Source organism: Crotalus tigris, unplaced genomic scaffold (genome assembly GCF_016545835.1).
Source record: "Crotalus tigris isolate CLP2741 ecotype Arizona unplaced genomic scaffold, ASM1654583v1 scf7180000018301.7375997, whole genome shotgun sequence".
Lineage (NCBI taxonomy): Eukaryota > Metazoa > Chordata > Lepidosauria > Squamata > Viperidae > Crotalus > Crotalus tigris.
The window spans coordinates 45,089-63,241 of record NW_024096931.1 but is presented as its reverse complement, the minus strand read 5'-3'; the positions used below and the strand labels follow the sequence as shown (position 1 = coordinate 63,241).

The 18,153-nt window shown below is 50.2% G+C and overlaps 2 protein-coding genes across 6 annotated transcripts in view; one reads left to right on the top strand and one right to left on the bottom strand.

Annotated features, from left to right (window-relative positions):
- Positions 1-6,558: 6,558 nt before the first annotated feature.
- Positions 6,559-16,931, bottom strand: LOC120310818 (interleukin-9 receptor-like). 5 transcript variants are annotated; one of them, XM_039349639.1, is made up of 10 exons: positions 16,801-16,931; positions 14,296-14,486; positions 13,824-13,918; positions 12,993-13,113; positions 11,360-11,556; positions 11,038-11,183; positions 10,452-10,629; positions 8,561-8,654; positions 8,054-8,138; positions 6,559-7,968 (listed from the first exon to the last, which is right to left on the bottom strand). In XM_039349639.1, exons 3-10 carry the CDS (start codon positions 13,903-13,905, stop codon positions 7,576-7,578), a joined length of 1,296 nt encoding a protein of 431 aa, XP_039205573.1. In that variant the 5' UTR covers positions 13,906-13,918; positions 14,296-14,486; positions 16,801-16,931; the 3' UTR covers positions 6,559-7,575. The 5 variants fall into 5 exon arrangements, with proteins under 5 accessions (XP_039205573.1, XP_039205571.1, XP_039205575.1 ...); XM_039349637.1 differs by lacking the exon at positions 16,801-16,931 and adding an exon at positions 16,269-16,751; XM_039349641.1 differs by lacking the exon at positions 16,801-16,931 and adding an exon at positions 16,269-16,751 and having other exon boundaries at positions 12,993-13,110.
- LOC120310819 (3-phosphoinositide-dependent protein kinase 1-like) overlaps positions 16,927-18,153 on the top strand; it is a 36,937-nt gene continuing 35,710 nt past the window's right edge. The window contains exon 1 of the mRNA XM_039349643.1: positions 16,927-17,074. Within this exon, the coding sequence (XP_039205577.1) occupies positions 17,051-17,074 (24 nt within the window). The 5' untranslated portion in view covers positions 16,927-17,050. The remainder of the gene's footprint in view (positions 17,075-18,153) is intronic.

The window sequence follows — 18,153 nt, the reverse complement described above, 5'->3', positions numbered from 1 at the left end:
GTTACTGTTCAGTATTTCCTTTCTTATTGTTCTATTCTGTTATTATAAAATTATTATAAATGTGGTATTTATTTCAAACCTTCTGTGCCCTTGGTGTTTCCTATGGGAATATAACCTGTTTGATCTATATGTATGACATTTGGAGCATACATCTTTAAAAAATTCAGCTAATATTATAGCAGAAATTCTGTAATCAATCTTCAATAAATAATTGGTCTATGTGACTAAGGTTCTCCAGGCTATTCTCTTCTTTATGAATCCAAGTGAAAGATATTTGCCTTTACTGCCAGATTTAATCCTTGTTTTTGTCAGGGCTTCCAGAAGTTTATCCTCTGGTTCTTGAGAACAGTCACCAGTGAGCCCAAGAGGGCCTGGTGCCTTCCCAAGCTAACTTTGTTTATTGCCTTTTTGGCTTCTTAAATAGTTATAACTTTATTCAACTTTATTCAATAAATTGAGCGCAGAGTCCTCCCTACACTGATCTTAATATATATCGATATTGACCTAATGGGAACAAGATGGTGGCAAGAGTGGATGGATGCTAGCACAGGCTTGCTCTTTGGCATGACATTTGCAAGTTAAAAATGGCTGGAGTTATGAAAGAGGCTTTAAGAGAACTCATGTGAAAAGGCCTTCTGCTTAAGCAGGGGGTTGGACTAGCAGACCTCCAAGGTCCCTTCCATCTTTGTTATTTTGTTCACAGGAATGGGGATGCCGCAGTTTGAGTGCTGGGGAATATGGGGCGTGGGGTGTGTTGAGATCTCTGGGGAGGGGTTGGGGCGAGACAAAGAATCCTGGTGGGGGTGAGGATGAGGAGGGATGGCAAGAGATGGGGGCAAACTGCTCTTGGGGACCACCTAGGTGCCTCGTTCCAATTTTGCACTCCAGCCCCCCAAACTCTACCCCAGTACCTGGCCAATGCCCCTTCAAATCCCTGCTTTCAGGTGTTGCTACTAAATGCTAAACTGCCCAGTGATAAGGCCACCTGTGATTAGTAGTGTTCTGCTGTGCCTGCCCCATTCCCCCCCCCCCACTGCAGAGAAATCACTTAAACAAGCTCTCTCTTTCCAAGCTGCTTTTCTCCACACAGCACCACTTCTAAAAAGTGTTAACTGTAAGTTAACCAGCTCAGCTCTGTTACCTTTGTTTAATTTGAACCCAGGGCCGCTCTTGCTGCTGTCTTACATTAAGAAGACCCTAGTCATCAGTTTCACATTCAAGGCTTTTGTTTGCCTCCTCAGTGCCTTGCTGGGCAAACAGCTGATGCTTGTGCATTCCTTTCCATGTTCTCACCATTAAGACATTTCTTCTTAGTTCCAGGTTGCTTCTCTCCTTGATTAGTTCCCCTCCACTGGTTCTTGTCCTGCCTTCGGGTGCTTTGGGGCAGCCCCTCAGATATTGGAAGGCTGCTATCATGTCTCCCCCTAGTCCTTCTCTTCATTAAACTAGACATACCCAAATCCTGCAGCCGTTCTTCTCCCTATGTTTTTGCCTCCAGTCCCCTGATCCTCTTTGTTGCTCTTCTCTGCACTCTTTCCAGAGTCTCAACATCTTTTGTATATTGTGACCAAAAATGAATGCAATATTCCAAGTGTGTTTTGTATTGACACGAGGCTGGCTCCAGGCGATAATCAACGCCTCCTTGATGGAGGGGTCTTTCCCGCAACCTTTAAAGGAAGCGGTGGTGAGGCCCCTCCTCAAGAAGCCTTCCCTGGACCCAGCTGTTTTGAAGAACTTTCGTCCCGTCTCCAACCTCCCCTTTGTGGGGAAGGTTGTAGAGAAGATGGTGGCGTCTCAACTCTTGCGATCCTTGGATGAAACCAATTATCTGGACCCTTTTCAATCTGGTTTCAGGCCCGGCTACAGCACTGAGACTGCTTTGGTCGCACTGACCGATGACCTCTGGCGAGCCCGGGATAGGGGTTATTCCTCTATCCTGGTGCTTCTTGACCTCTCAGCGGCTTTCGATACCATCGACCATGGTATCCTTCTGCGTCGTCTCGGAGAGGTGGGGGTGGGCGGCACCGTACTGCGGTGGTTCTCCTCCTACCTCTCTGACAGGTCGCAGTCGGTGTTGGCGGGTGGACAGAGATCGACCCCTAGGCGCCTCGATTGTGGGGTGCCTCAGGGCTCGGTCCTGTCCCCCCTCCTTTTTAACATCTACATGAAACCGCTGGGTGAGATCATTCGGCGACACGGGGTGAGGTATCATCAGTACGCTGATGATACCCAATTGTATATCTCCACCCCGTGTCCTTTCAGTGAAGCAGTGGACGTGATGTGCCGGTGCCTGGAAGATGTGAGGGTCTGGATGGGGGTGAACAGGCTTAGACTCAACCCTGACAAGACCGAGTGGCTCTGGGTCTTGCCTCCCAAAGGCCAACTGGATGGTCCATCTTTAGTCCTGGGGGGGGGGCAAATTTACCTCCCTCAGTGCAGGCACGCAACTTGGGTGTCCTCCTGGACTCACAACTAAATTTGGAACAACATCTATCAGCTGTGACCAGGGGGACTTTTGCACAGGTTCGCCTAGTGCACCAGTTGCGGCCTTATTTGGACCGGGAGGCTTTACTCACAGTCACTCATGCCCTTGTCACCTCAAGACTGGATTACTGTAATGCGCTCTACATGGGGCTACCCTTGAAGAGCGTTCGGAGGCTGCAGTTGGTTCAGAACGCAGCCGCGAGAGCGATTGTGGGCGCGCCAAGGTACGCCCACGTGTCACCTATCCTCCGCGAGCTGCACTGGCTTCCTGTGGGTCTCCGGACGCAATTCAAGGTGTTGGTTATCACCTTCAAAGCCCTTCATGGCATAGGGCCAGGTTACTTACAGGACCGCATTCTGCCGCATAGCTCCCAGAGACCGGTGAGGTCCCATAGATTGGGCCTCCTTCAGGTCCCGTCGGCCAGACAATGTCGACTGGTGGGCCCTCGGGGAAGGGCCTTTTCTGTGGTGGCTCCGACCTGGTGGAATCAACTTCCCCCCGAGGTTCGAACTACTCCCACCCTGCCAGCCTTTAAGAAAGCCGTTAAAACTCTCCTGTTCCGACAGGCCTGGGGCTGATGTCCTCGGCGGGCCGGGATATGATCGGACTCGCGGTATGACTGGATTATTTTATTTTATTGTTTTATGACTGTTTTTAACTTTGTACGCCGCCCTGAGTCCTTTGGGATTGGGCGGCATATAAATATTTGTAAATAAATAAAATAAATAAATAAATAAATATTGTCTGTTGTACAGGTAGTCCTCGGCTTATAACCACAATTGAGCCCAAGTTTTCTGTTGCTAAGTGAGACAATTTTACAACCTTTCTTGCCACAGTTGTTAAGGGAATCACCACAGTTTTTAAGTTAGTAACATGGTTGTTTAGGGAACCTGGCTTTCCCACGGACTGGTTTTTAGTAGGTCACAAAGGTGATCAGGGGTCCCTGGGACACTGCAACCCTGGGACATGAGCACACACGCCACTTGCCAAGTGTCAGAATTTTGATTATGTGACCGTGAAGATGCTGCAATGGTTGTAAGTGTGAAAAATGGTGATAAGTCCCTTTTTTCAGTACTGTTGTAATTTTGAACGGTCACTAAATGAACTGTTGTAAGTCGAGGACTATCTGTATCTGTTGTTTGCCTACTTTCTCCTTTGTAATCTCTTCCTCTCCAATGAGTGTAAATACAAACATTAATTTCCCTTCGCTGATTAGTCTGGAATTGAGGCAAGCCTCCCAAAGAGTGGGGGGAGGGGGGAGGGGGCCGGAAGGTTTCCCCTTCCCCAGCTTCCTGAGTTGTGCTCCTAAACCCCTCCCAGGGTTTGGGATAAAAAGAGAAGGAAAGCTGGAGCAAATAAAGAGAACAACCACAATCACATGATTTTTTACTTAGCAACCACTTTACTTAACAATTGAGTTCTCAGCCTCAGTTGTGATGCTAAATGAGGACTGCTTGTACTGTGGATATTATCTATCTCCATTCTTCTTTTCTATGCTGGCATGCCAAAAACTTCCTTGGTTTGCTCGATATTTTCAAAATGTTTTCCGTTAGCAAAGTATATCTTCCGTTATAGTTCTTCCATTCAGTTGTCCTTTAGCTTTTTGCAATTTGTTCATTCTTTTTAATTGATTGCATTGCACAATTTTGGTTTGGTTTTCAACCATTTCTTTTTTAGGAAAGGATGGTGAAAGAAACTGATTATTAGGATAGGATAGGATAGGATAGGGAATAAAATATGGAAGTAGAGTAGAATAGTACAGAGCAGTACTACAACTTCCTGTGATCTTGCTACTTATCTCTTTGTTGATGCAGCTTAGAATTGCACTGGCTTTTTTGGAAGCTGCTGCAGCAGACTGCTGCTGGCTCAGACTTAAGGGGTAGTCCAATAGGATACTTAGAACCCTTTCAGTTATTACTGTTCAGCCAGATACCTCCTATTCTGTATCTATGCATTTGGTTTTTCCTGTGTAAGTGCAGGACCTTATTTTTCTCACTGCTGAATTGCATCTTGTTGGTTAGGGCCCAATGCTCATGCCTGTCAAGATCCTTCTGAATCTTAGCTTATCTTACAAAGTATTGGCAATTCCCTCAGCTTGGTGTCATTTGCAAATTTGATGCACCTGCCCTTTTGGGGACCACTGGCCTAGGTGAGAACCTAGAACAGGGGTCCCCAACCCATGGGCCATGGACTGGTATCAGTCTGTGGCTTGTTGGGAACTGGGCCATGCAAGTAGTAGGTGAGTGCAGGAATCTTTATTGGTGCATATGGAGAATTAGGTTGTGCGTGCAAAACCATCTCCCCCCTCCCCCTGCCAGCACTGGTCCATGGACCCAAAAAGGTTACGGACAGCTGATCTAGACCATCTTCCTTCCCCTGTCCTGACCACTTTCTACAGGGGGACGATCGAGAGCATCCTGTCATACAGCATCACAGTCTGGTTTGGAGGCATCCCTGCTTCCGACAGGAAGGCGGTGCAAAGAGTGGTGAGGATGGCCGAAAAGATCATTGGCAGTCCCCTCCCTCCCATCCAGGACACGGCACAGAAGCGTTGCTTGAGCAGGGTCCGTAAGATTGTCTGGGACACGACATAGCCTCTCCACGACCGGTTTTCCTTGTTCCCTTCTGGGAGGAGGGGGCTTCATAGTATCCATAGCAGAACATCCAGATTCAGCCATAGTTTCATTCCATACAGCATGAACCTTGTGAACTCTCAAGCTTCCTCCTTCCGTTATATATTCAAGATGGGCAGTATTGAATATTTATTTGTTATGCATATGTAGGGGTGTGGATCTATACATATGTTGTATATAGTATGTTTAGGTGTGTGTCATGTATGTGTTTTACTTTGAGAGCGGGCAACTAAATTTCATTTTTGATATGTGCTGTTGTGCCCACAGTAAAAAAAATGACAATAAAGGTTTTATCTTATCTTATCATCTTATCTTATCTTATTTTATGAAGATGTGAAGAATACTGGCTGGACCTCCCTCAATCAGATTTCAGACCTACCTAACCACAGCTTTGAGACTTCATGTTTGTTTTTTAAAATATGTTTTATTAATTTTTTAACATAATCACTTTAATATTCGGTAAACAGTGTGTTGTCTGGGTTTACATTTAAGAAACATTCACTACCAGTTGGTTTCTATAATCTATAATCCACATAATAACTTTACTTGATTTCCTTTTTCCCATAATGTTCTCTTTTACCAACCTTAAGTTAATACAATTGTTGTTTTAATGAATGACGATCGAGTATAAAAGTTTTCTAATATTTCTACAGATAATAATCACATCAATATAATATTCCTTTTCTAGCTAGTCATTCTGGTTGTCTCATCATAGATCTTGTTTACAGTTCTTGTTTACATTTGTTTTCCCCACAATGTTCAAAACATTCTTACTGGTTAAGATTTTCACAAAAATAATTACATTTAAAAAATTAAGTCTATTTTTTCTCATGTAAGCCAACCCAATACTTTTACCTTTTTTAAGAAATAAATAAGACTAAAAAAAAGAAAAAAGAATAAGAATAAAAAAATAAAAAGATAGTATGCTACTTAAAATCCCTATTTCTTATACGCTAATACATACTTCCAAAAACTTTTCGTTCTTTTTTACTATAATTAAAAATATATTTAATCTTTAAATATTCCATTTAATAAATCTAGTCTAGTCTTTTAATTCTTATTCAAAACATTTTTAATCCATTGTAATTTTCTTGAAGTCAATCACCTTTAGATATCTACTGTAAAACATTTCCTTTATATAAGCTATTCCAACTCTTTTATATTACTCAGATCAAGAAATAAAATTTAAAAAAAGAAGAAAAAGAAAGTACTATGTTACTTGAGGGGCTCTTCCCTCTTAAAGTCAAATTCACATCCAAAATTTTTCTATTTCTTTAACCATATTCGAACAGGTGTTTCTTTTTTAAATATTCTCCCTGATAGGTCCCATCATCTATTTTCTTAATTTTCACTTTAGCCTTTTTCTTCTGCCCAGTATCTTTCTAATATGTTCTGCTGAATCAAAGAATCTTTCCATATTCTTGTGTTACTGTAGATATAAAAGGTAAATCAAGTACAATATCTTTGTGAGAGGCATTTGCCCGTTCATTTTTGTTGAAAATCTTTTTTTTTCTTTTTCTCTCTGCTTCTCTTATCATTTTTTGTCTCTCCAGTTCTAGTGTTTTTCCAGGCATCTCTGCAGTCCTTTTTGTCCAATCTTTTTTCTTATCCTCAAATTTGTTTTTTGGTGTTAAAGTTGTCTTTTCCAAATCCAGTATTTATTGTAAAACAATTTCCACTTGGGTTAAATCATACTTCTTTGTTTTGTTAGGTTCCATCTTTAAGTCTCTATCCTCAAATTTGTATTGTCTGTTTCATCTGTTCCTTCTATGTTGTTGTTTCCTGGGATTTTTTTTGTTGTAAAGTTAAATTGGAGATGAATTGGTTTATATTTTCAAAGTTATTTTGGATTTCTTTGTGGTTTGAAATCATTGTTATTTGAATTGGTTGCAACATATCATATGTGAGACATCATGTTTGTTGATGACCTTTGACAAAATCTCTCACCTCCAACTCCCACCTCATCCCAGTTTATATCTTTTAGCTACTTGGTGGGCTGGCTGACAAAAGGCTCTGCCTTTAAATCAAAGGTGTTAGTTGCAAAGATGCTACCACTCTCTTGATTTCTGGCAGCTTCTTCCTGCAGCATCTGATTCTTGGTGGCTTACCTTTTCTTCACCTGGCAAAGGCAGCAGGCGGGCCAGCTCCCGCTGCAGCATGGCCCGGTTACTCAGTCAAGAAATTTCTCTCAATCATTGCCCCCCCATGTTTTTATTTTATTATATGCAAAAACAGAGCAAAGGAGAGAAAGCAAACGCACTGAACAAAACTATTCTTACAATATATACGCAGCTCCATTGTACGATTACATCACTAATATGTAGGTTTATTTAACAAGAATTCTACTTTTCCGTTAGCCAAGTCCTGAAGGCGTGTGATGCACTGATGCCCAAATCGTCTTCCATGGATGTTCACGGGCCAGATTTCCAATTCCGTGCTTTCTGTTGCTCTGGAGCCTCACACGAAGAGGGGCCATGCCTCGTCACCCTCCCCACTTGGGGCGCAGTCCCGGCCCAGCCTGCCCAAAGCAGCAAGGGCGCTGGGCCGGCTCCCAGGCAGCTCCTCAGCTCGGCCTTGATCACAGAGGGAAAGCGAGCCAGGCGGAGCTCCCGAGCGGGCACCGGGGGCAGCTGCAGTCCAGGCGGTGGGCACCGGGGCTACCCCTTCCTGTGCCCCACCGAGGATGCAGTAATCGCCAGGCAGGCATTCGGGCTCCTGCGGGGTCCCCTGAAGCTCTTCGCCCCATGTACTCAGCTTGGCTGGCCCCAACCCGGCGCCGGAGGATGGCTGCAGGAAGGAGAGTGGAGAAAGCGCCACCGCCTCCTCCGCTGGGGCCAGCCCGGCCCAGCCCTGCAGGAGAGGCCGACAGCGTCAGCCGGGCAGGGGCCATGGGCTCCTGTGCCCGGCCCTGGGAAGCGGGAAGGGCAGCCCTTACCTTGACATCCCCGCGGCGAGCCAGGTGCAGAGGCTGGAAGAAGGCAGCCGGCGTGGGGATGCTGCCCACACAGCTGCTCTGCGCCCTGTGGCAGAGAGAAGTCCCGTCCATCCTGCCGCTGCTCGCTTCCCATGCTTCCCCACCCTCCCAGCTCACACAGGGCACCAAGCCCGACTGCCCCCCTCTCCAACCCCCAGCTCCCACTTCCAGAGAACCGCTGCTGATTCTGGCTGCCTCGCAAAGAGGGAAGTCCAGATGCCCCCCCCAAAGTGGCCCTGGAGGGACATGCAGAAGGGGGGCTTCTGGGTTAAGCCTGGCCAGGCCCTTGCCTGCCCCTTGCCTGGGACTTGGCTGCTAAAAAGAAACCTCCCCCAGGAAAGCCTCCTGCTTGACCCAGCTGAAGGGGGGGAGCAAAACGGGCAGCGCCACTTGTGGCCCCGAGGTGCTGGGCATAACTCCCAGGTGTGAAAACACTTTGCGGAGCTGCCATGAAAAGAGGTAACGTACCTCTTAAAGATGGCGAAGGCCAGAGCCAGCAGGAGCAGGAGCGTGCCAAGGCAGAGCAGGCAGTAGATGGGAGCATCAAGCTGCTGCCAGTCACCTGTGGAGGGAAACAGGAGCCCTGGGCACAAGGAGAATCACCCTGGGCGTGCAGTAGGCATTGCAAACATGCTTCTGAAGGCCCCGACCCGGCCTCACCATTTCCACATCTGGGCACCACAGAGGCACACTCACTCGAACCTGCTGGCTCAGGTAGCGTGAGGGGCAAGCTGCCAGTCTGCCAGCCCGAGGCCACCACTGGCTGATCCGGTGACACCCAACCGCTGCTGCTCGGCTTCAAGTCCATTAACTGCTGCCAAAGGCAAGAAAAGAGCAGCACCTAGCCAGACTGAGTTCACATGGCTTGGGTTGAGTCCTGGTCTACGTCGGCTTCGCTAGGTAGGCCCGGCCAAGAAATCAACTCCACAGGAAGATTAGAACTGCCTGCCTTGAGAATGGCTGGAAATCTGCCTGTGCTGGAGACACACGTACATAGCCCGCCAGCAAATCAGGCGGGGATCTGCCTGAGCTGTTTCTGAATATTATATCTCAGCCACCCAGAGCCGCTTCTCACACTGAGATTAGTGTATCAAGAGCCAGTCTGGTCCAGTAGTTAAGACACCAGGCTAGAATGCAGGGGACTGTGAGTTCAAGTCCCACCTTAACTACAAAAGCCAGCTAGGTGACTTAGGGCCAGTCACTCTCTCTCAGACAAACCCACCTGACGGGCCTGTTGTGGGGAAAATTGGAGGAGGCAAGCGAGTGGGGTATGTCCTTCCTGCAAAATAGAAGACTGAGGGGAGATAAAAGAGCCCCGTCAAGATGTGCTTGTATAGAGGAGGGAGGGGGCTTGCTCTGTGTCATCCTGGGTCAAAAATGTTGGGAAGTAGATACAGATTAACTAGTACGAGGAATTTCCTGATGGTCCAAACCAGTGATGGTGAACCTTTTAGAGACCGAGTGCCCAAACTGCAACCCAAAACCCACTTATGTATCGTCGGATGCCGGGTGGGCGTGGCCCAATTGGTGGGTGTGGCCCATTGGCTGCGTGTGGCCCATTGGCTGGGCGTGGCCCATTGGGTCGGCGTGGCTGCGGTGGTAACAGCAGACTGGGTGGCGCTAAAAAGTTCAATCAATCAATTCCAATTTTGCGAGATCTTTTTTCCCCCATGAGAAGTTGAAATTGATTGATTGATTGAACCTTTTTTTTCTTTGCATATGGCAGCAGAGGCCTAAAGCGAAAAGGTTTTATAAAACCCAGCTGAAGGCCTAGGACTGGGGTGACGGCGCGTGTGCCCACAGAGAGGGCTCTGAGTACCACCTGTGGCACGCGTGCCATAGGTTCGCTACCACAGGTCAACTTTCAACCTGGGGACTAGGAGGCCTCTCCTGGAATTCTTCAAACAAAGGCTGGCAGCAGCCTGCCAAAGATATTGCAGAAGATCCTACAACCATCAGTTTAGACAAGATGCTCGCTCAGGTGCCTTTCAACTCCATGATAACTTAAACTGGTATAGGTAGATCTCATTTAGCGACTGCCTTGTTTAGTAACTTCACAGTTACAGTGCTGATGAAAATGTAACATTATGACCAAACTTCACTTTTACAACCTTCAAAGCTCTGAAATAAAGTCATAAGCACACTTGCAGTTTTGCATAGTGACCATTTTGCTTAACAACCAAGTTGCTGGTCTCAATTGTGGTTGCTAAATGAGAATTACCTGTATAAACAATTCTAACAAAATTCTGCAAAATGCCTTTTTAATGCTAAGGTGTAAGAAAAATCAAAATATCATCCCCCCAAGTAGGAAATTTGCATCAATTCAACCTCAGGACAATGTTGCATCCCGGAGGCCAACCTGTGTGAGCTGTCCAGGTGACACAGGAACTCCATGCACTCCAGTGGCTTCCATAGTGAGGGTTCTCCTCTGGTGTTTTGCAGCGCATTCTTGCAACGTAATCTCTGTGCCTCTTGAACTCAAAGCCTTCTATGTGCATCCAGGTTTCCGAGCTGATGAAGACCCTTCTCTGTGCTTGCTAGGATGAGGGAGGGAGGGAAGGAAACCAAAAAGCATCTGAATGAATGAAATCCCCCCCCCCCCAAGATTGGAGAAAATGGTCTAGCTGCAGAGGCACCAGACTTATGCTTGCATTGTAAGACAGCGATTTTGCACCTATCAACAACTTGGTTTGGGGATCCTGGAGGGCTGGGGGGGAACAGGCCAACTGAGCCATGAGCCCCACCACCACGGACAACGGCCATTTGGCAGGTTGCAAGTTTGCCTCTGCTGAGTTGGCCCAGTCCTGATCCAAGCAAAGGCCTGGCAGTCCCTGAAAGCATCCTTTCTGGTCCTTGTCACCTGAGGTAACGCCTGGTGATTGGGGGAGCACCAGGATCGTCGAGGGTGGCCTTGCACCTCGCCTCCTTCTCTTGGCTTCTCCTACCTCCCAGGGTTCTTGAACCGCCTTGAATGCCAGTTCCCACTGCCAGTCCTCCAAAATCTCCTCATAGGCCTCTGGCCTCTTCCAGTGGACCCAGCATTTGTTATCACTGCACTTGCTCTGGAGATCAAAGGGTGGGTCGCACGCAACTGGAAAGAGAAGATGGGCAGGGAGAAATGATTCAGGAATGCAAAGGTTCACATTCCCGAGCCCCACCTGAGACCCACTTCCTGAGGATCCCAGGATATGTGGAGATGGGGAAGAACAGCAGGGGCAGGCCCAGAGAACACAGGTCATCCTCCCCCTCCAGTTCACGTTCACTCACTGTGTAGTCTGGGCGTATACTTCACGAAGATCAGGTCGGTGTAGTTTTCTCCCAAGGAGCTGGCGTGAAGAACCACTTTGTACTCATCGTTTTCTGTGAACTCGCCTTCCTCGCTGTATGCTGAACAGTTGAAATGACCTGGGGTGCCAGGGGAGGCGGACAGCGGGCAGAGGAGGTCACTGGAGAGGCCGAGGGCACTGAGAGAAGGAAGACCATCAGCATCGCTCGCGGAATGGCACAACGCAGAGGGCAGCCTGAACTGCAGGGCACCCAACTGAAGGACGGGGAGGGGGGCTTTCAAGGCTCCATTTCATGAGAAGAGCCCCCTCTGAACAAGAACAGGATGATCTGTAGAAACTCTGCTTGGGGAAGACAACCACTGCCAAGTTTGTTACAAGGGTTTTTATGAGCTGCTCATCGGTGAAGATAAAGACCCCCTGGCCAGGCCTTGCCTGTGCCCCCTGGCAGCCTCTCCCCAGACCGGCGGACCCAGGCATTGCTGCCCTTCGGCTGGGCGCACCACCTGCTTTCAGGCTTTCCACAAAAGTGGGCCAAACAGAACATCCCCCTCCTGCTTTCCCCTGCAATGGAACACCATCCAGGCCAGGGTTTGGCCAGGAAAGCGATCAAAAGGGAATTTGGGGCTGTTTCTAGAGAAAGCGAATTGTCCCATTTATTTTACACTGGTCAGATCCCACCTTCCGTCTTACGTGTGCGCAGCACACTTTGGCTATGTTTGAACAAGTCACTGAAAGGGGGTGGCATCCCCAAGGCCGTGCATGTCTCCTGACAATGTGGCTGGGGGCGTGCATGAAAGAGATACCCTGGACGATAACGGGGCCCTTCCTCCCTATTTCCACCCTATGGATAGCCTGGGGGGGGGGTGATGCAGATGTCCGCATGCTCTCTAAGGAAGATTTTCTTCAGAAGGGACAATATTTGTAGATGTCACTTCTCACTTTACTCTGAGGAGGAGGGGAAAGAGTTCTCTGGATGAAACAAGTAGATAATTCCCAAAATGTTTTCACAGATTTATAGAACTGAACATGGCCAAAGAGGTCACATAGATCAAGAGGAAAGGATGGGCTTTGTAGTCTGTGCTGCTTGCAGGCTCCCCTACTGACTCCCCCAGAAATCGTACCTGCTTCCTCACTCTGCTCACAAGCGCCAGAAGCTCCCTGAGTCAGAACGTGCTGGAATGGAAGTTGGAAAGGAAAAAGGGAGGGAGGGAGGGGAATAATGGGTGGGGTGGGGCTCCCCTCGACTGGCCATACTTCTTGGGAAGGAAATGGGGGCAGCCAGGCAGGAGGACCCTTTTCCACGAGAGGCGCTCGTCCAACTAAAGGACAGGGACAGGCCTGCAACTTGGAGTGGAGGGACAGAGCCAGGACCTGGGTGGAATGGGTTTTTTGAGGGGGGGGGGTGTCTGTGCTTCTGCTGGGACAGCAATGCACCTGGCAGGTAGTCTGGGATGGGGTGGGAGGAGGATCACTTGCCAGGGCAGCTGCCATTTTCTCCAGGGCCCTGAGAAGGCCAAGGAGATGGGCAGGCAAGTCCCCATTAAACAAATGCAGTGAAATGGCCTCCCTGCTGTTCAAGTGGCCATCTCCCTCCATTAAACCCTGCATCTTACTCAGAGAAATTGAGGTAGAATAGCGTTCCTTCCAAAGCCTGGGGACGGTGCCATTGGCAGTCCACTTTGCGTCCCTGAAAACCGTAATTGTTGAGACACTGTACTTGGCTGGCAGCATCTGCTAAGAGGCAGAGAGGAAATCAACTGTGGATTAGAATTCTCCTGACTTCCCCCCCTCCCCCTCCCCAGTTTTGTCCCCCCCCCCCACACACACATCCCTTCACAGCAGAGGCTTCTTGCTTAGGGTTACCATCTCTGGGCTACCAAAATCCAGAGAACCATTAGAGGGCAGCAAAGAGGAAGACTGGTGTGTGTCCCTTAGCTGCCCTCTAGTGGCCACCTGATGTATGCAAAAAAGGCACGGTAATTCTCTTCCTTCGACCCTGGACCAGCAATGAGCTTGTTTGGTATCCCATCTAAAATCAGTAGCCACCCCAGAGAAGACTATAACAGCGCATCATGACCCAGAAAATGAGACGGCTAAGGGCTTCTGAGTGGAGTGGAGTCTGGAACTGGGGGGTGGGGGTGGGCCTGGGCCTTTCCAGCCCTGCAGGGTTCGTACAGCTGTTTTACTCCAGCACTGCTGCTCCAGTCAAAAGGTGAGCAATGCAGATACTTCTACACTCATCTGGAGATACAGAGGTGTGCTGCCCACTTTTATGCCCAGCTTTTCTCCAAATCGGCGGGGGGGGGGGGGGTAGAAGTATTTTCCCACCTAGACCTCGAGCCTATTCAGGCTTTGAAGATTTGGATACCTATCTCCACTGGCTTGTCATCACTTTGGGGTCACAGATCTCATTATAAGCAAGTGCTCTTGCTGCTACCTCATACCTGTTTGTTCCGTTGCCAAGATAAGGAAGAATCGAGCCCAGAGCATCAAGCAGGCAGCTGTCCCACAGGAGGCCTTTCCCATGGCCTGTGGATGCCTGGAATGCAAACGTGGCTGCAGTGACTTAGCTGGGGAGGGATTCTTAGTGGGGGAACTCACTCAGCCCCAAACCAAGTCTTGAATCCCCCACATAGGGACAGATGCCTGTGGTGCATGGAGCCAACCAGGAACTTCCATCAGGAGGAGGAAGGAAGGAAGAAAGGAAGGAAGGAAGGAAGGAAGGAAGGAAGGAAGGAAGGAAGGAAGGAAGGAAGGAAAAGGGAAGCAGGGCCGCCACTTCTGGGACTTGGGAAACAAGCCTCTAGTTCCCCATGAGGACCAGCTGGAGGCAGAGGTGTGCTTTTAACCAAGTCCGAGGGAGGTGGTGGGAGCCACGTAGCAGCATCCCTGGGAGAAATAAGGGCGTTTCCTTACCCTCAGCTCTTGTCACTGCTCAGGAAGGTGCAGATATTTTTCTGAAGCTTTTTTGCCAAAAGGAAGATGTCCTTTGCCCAGCAGACTGAAGACGATCTCCAGAGACACCAAGCTCTTGCACCACATTAATATCCTTCCAGATTTCAGCTTCAGCAAGCGACGGAAACCGTCTCTCAGATTGGGGAACTGATCTGGAGGCCCAGCAGATAAGTGTGGACATGTGAGCAAGCCCCAACAAGATTGAGTGCGGATGATCACCGATCTACAGCTTACTCTGACAATGAGCTTAAAACAGGGTTCCTTCATGTACGAGGGGGCAATATGTAGCCCTTCAGGCCCTTTTTCAGGATTGGAGACTCCCAGGCTGTTTACACAATATTGGATTAGAAAAGCACAATTGATGCATGCACAGACACATTACGTTCTCTACGCAGACTATATTACAGCTTAGGCAATGGCCTGGTTCAGACATCTTGTCTGTTTTCCCTTAACAGACCAAATGTAAACTGTCTTGTCCCATTTTCCTCTAATCTAGAGTGTGAATCTATCCTCAAGAGTGCCGATAGGTTCACTGAGCCTTGAAATTATTATGGTGCAATAAGCTTTTATGCTTTAATCACCTCTTATATGGATTACTGCAATGTGTTCTACACAGGGCTGCCCTTAAAGAATATTCAGAAGCTTCAACTAGTTCAAAATGCACCTGTGTGTGCAGTTACGTGTGTCCACAATTTTGTGCATTTTACACCTCTGTTCTAGGACAGTGGTTCTCAACCTTTTTATACGGCGACCCCGGTCATAAGCAGGCGGCGCGCATGCGCGCCCCCCTGCGCGGCACGCATGCGCAGCGGTGCCCCCTGCGCAGTACGCATGTGCGGCGGCGGCCCCTGCACGGCACGCATGCACGGCGCCGCCCCCTGCGCCGCCCCCTGCGTGGCGCGCATGCATGGTGCTGCCCCCTGCGCCGCCCCTGCGCGGCGCCGCCCCCTGCGTGGCGAGCATGCGCGGGAGGCGCCCCCCTGCGCCGGCTGACGAAAAAAATGGCAGATCGCATTGTTTGGCAACCCCCGTGAAATGGTCGTTCGACCCCAAATGGGGTCGCGACCCACAGGTTGAGAACCGCTGTTCTAGGAGCTATATCAGCAGCCAGGCTGCTTCCAGGTTCAGGATTCTGGCAATGACCTACAAACCCCCCCTTGGCCCAGGGCTGGGTGATTTGAGGCTTCTCCCCTTTTCATTGCATCTCCCCTTTTCATCAGGGGAGTCAGGAGGGGCCCATCAGCCAAGGAGACTTCTCTGGTAGGGCTAGGAAGGGTCCTTGGTGCTCTCTGAGCTTGGTTTTCTTGCAGATTTCTTGCAGATGGGTAACAATATCAGTGCTAGTAAGAAGTGGGGTTTACTTTCAGTTTATACTCCAGTGTCTTGCCCTGCCATTCCATACTAGCACTGATGTTACCTTGTTTGGCAATGAAATGTCTGCAAGAAAACAACCAAGCTCAGGCAGCACCCAGGACCCCGCACTTCAACCCTGATCTACAAATGCTCTCCTTTATTAGGACTAGGAAGAGAACCTTCTCTGTCTTGTGGAATATTATCCTGCCGGAGATCAGATTGGCCCCGTTCTCTGGCCTTTCTAAGATCCCGAAAACAGCTTTTTGCCAGTAGGCATGGAGACCTAGGAAGGTGGTAGACCTGCCATATCAGTTTGGCAGGATCAGTGATTGTAAAATGACATCCTTTATACTTCCTTCTAAGAAGTCCCAGAACATCCGTTTTGCTATATTTTTCCTATTAACTCAGGCATGATTTTGGGTGGCATTTTGCGGTGGAACGTGAAAAGCACGACAGAGTTCCCAGTCTAAAGTCTTCCTACTGTGCCGATATGATGCTTCAACTGTAGCTTCCCAGAAAATGTGGAGTATTTACTGTTCAGTAAAAGCTGAGCTAGTTTGACAGTTGACACAGTTACCGACCTAACTGATTTTCCGGGCTGACACAGTTCGATAAATTATAAACCGACTAGGTAAAACAGGGTTTGCAAAGCGGACCAAGCTAGGAGAACACAGTTAAGGCTAACACCGACTAGTCCTCAATGACTTGGTTCAGAAGTGCGGAAGCCCAGCTCGTGCAGGACCCGCTCGGCTTCAGTCCTCGGAGCGGAGCGAGCGAGCCGGTTCCCACGCTCCGTTTAGAGTCGCTTTTAAGCGGCTCGCGGTCCTTTCGCTGCAGGACTCACACTTGGCCACCAGGGGGCAGCACAACGCGGTAGAAACTGTGGGGAGAGGGAGGAGTCGCCGCGGAATGAATGGGTGGAAGCGGCCTTCGGGTTCGTCCGCTCCAGCCCTGCAGGGACCAGCCCTCCTCCGCGCTTCTACTCGCGGCCCGCAGGGGAGGGAGCTGCGCGGGCAGGACGCCGGTCACATCCGCTCGGTCCGGGCTCTCTCGAAAAGCCCGAAGCCCCCCCCGCCAGCCCCTTGCCCCGCCCCCTGCATCCGGGCCTCCTACCCAGCGGGCCCCGCGAAGAGCGGCTGCGTCAATCCGGGGGAGGGGTGGCGCGCAGAGAGTCTCGCGAGAGCGGCGGACGGGGCTCCCGCGCCTCGGGACAGCCAGTCGGGAAGCGCGCGGGGGGAAGTCCCGCCTCCCCGAGCGGAAGCGGGCATTGTTGTGGCTGACGTCACTCGCGGAGGACGCGGGCGTCCCGTTGGGTCGCGCTTCTGTGGCGGCGCGGCGGAGGCGGCGGAGGGCCGGCGGGCCCATGGCCAGCGCTGGCAGCCCCCTGGTAGGCCTCGCGGCGACGGTGCCGGGCTGGTGTGGCGGCAGCCCCGCCCGGGGTGCGCAGGGCGGAGCGAGGGCCCGTCCGGCTGGCCGGCGGAGCCGCACCTCAAGCGGGAGCTGCTTCCGTGAGGGTGGGTAGGAGCGGGGGTGCGCGGCGCCCGCCGGCTGGCCCGTGGCCCGAGTGGCGACCGCCTTGGGCGCGCGGCTCTGCTTGCCTGGCCCTGCCCCGCGGCCCTCGGCCTGCCGGCGCCCGCCCCGCCTTTGGCCCTCGGCCGCCCACCCGCTCGCCCTTGCTCGGCCCCTGGTGGGGCGGCGGAGGGGCCCGGTATCCGCGCCTTGCGGGCAGGAAGGATGGGATGGGGCCTCCACAACAAGGCGGGAGTCGGGTCGACTTCCGGGGTCTCCTGCTCAGAACTTTTTCGGTCCAGCCAGCCGGTCGCAAGAGGGAGGAGCGGCTGCCCGGCCTGCCCTCCCCGCCTGCCCTGCGCGGAGTCTAGATGCCGCGTGGGATCGGTGGCTTTATTTGGGGGTTTGATGGTAGGCAAGTCTCGGGTTTGTAGCCTCTCTTCTTTCAAATAAATAAATATAATAATAAACCTGGACGTCTGAGGACTAGACCCACGAGTCGGGTATAAGACGGCGCTCCGGAGGACAGCCGCCTGCAAAGAAGTTCAGAGAAAGATGTTTAGTCCAGGAGTCGGAACTAAACTCACAGGCTTGCTCCTGTGGCGCTGAACTTTGGTAAAGCCGTGACCTCTTTAGTGCTGCTGCACTGCCGTGGTCACCCGTGTCCATATTATCGTCATTTCCAATGCTTCTTGCAAGGAATGTCATTGGGGAAGCCGGTCAGAAATCATCCTGCCCCCCCCCACTCTTTTGCCATCCCCGTCGTTCTGTTTAGGTAAGGAAATGATCACACAACAAGGGTGGATGGCAACCCAGTTTTGTGGTGCAAGAGGGTGCTCTGGAGTGTGTTGAGGGAATGAGGGTTGGGCAAAATGCAGGAGTAAGGAAATGTTTCTGAAATGATGACCCAATAGGTCAGCGGTTGTCGGTCTGATACAAATACGATCAATCCTGATT

Excerpts from the sequence above, each read along its gene's own strand:
- LOC120310818 (XM_039349639.1), bottom strand. The coding sequence starts at position 13,905 with ATGGGAAAGGCCTCCTGTGGGACAGCTGCCTGCTTGATGCTCTGGGCT. Across the intron at positions 8,655-10,451 it reads CACCTGGACAGCTCACACAG|GTGACTGGCAGCAGCTTGAT; the intron begins GTTGGCCTCCGG and ends TTCCCTCCACAG. Across the intron at positions 7,969-8,053 it reads CTCGCCGCGGGGATGTCAAG|GGCTGGGCCGGGCTGGCCCC; the intron begins GTAAGGGCTGCC and ends CCTCTCCTGCAG.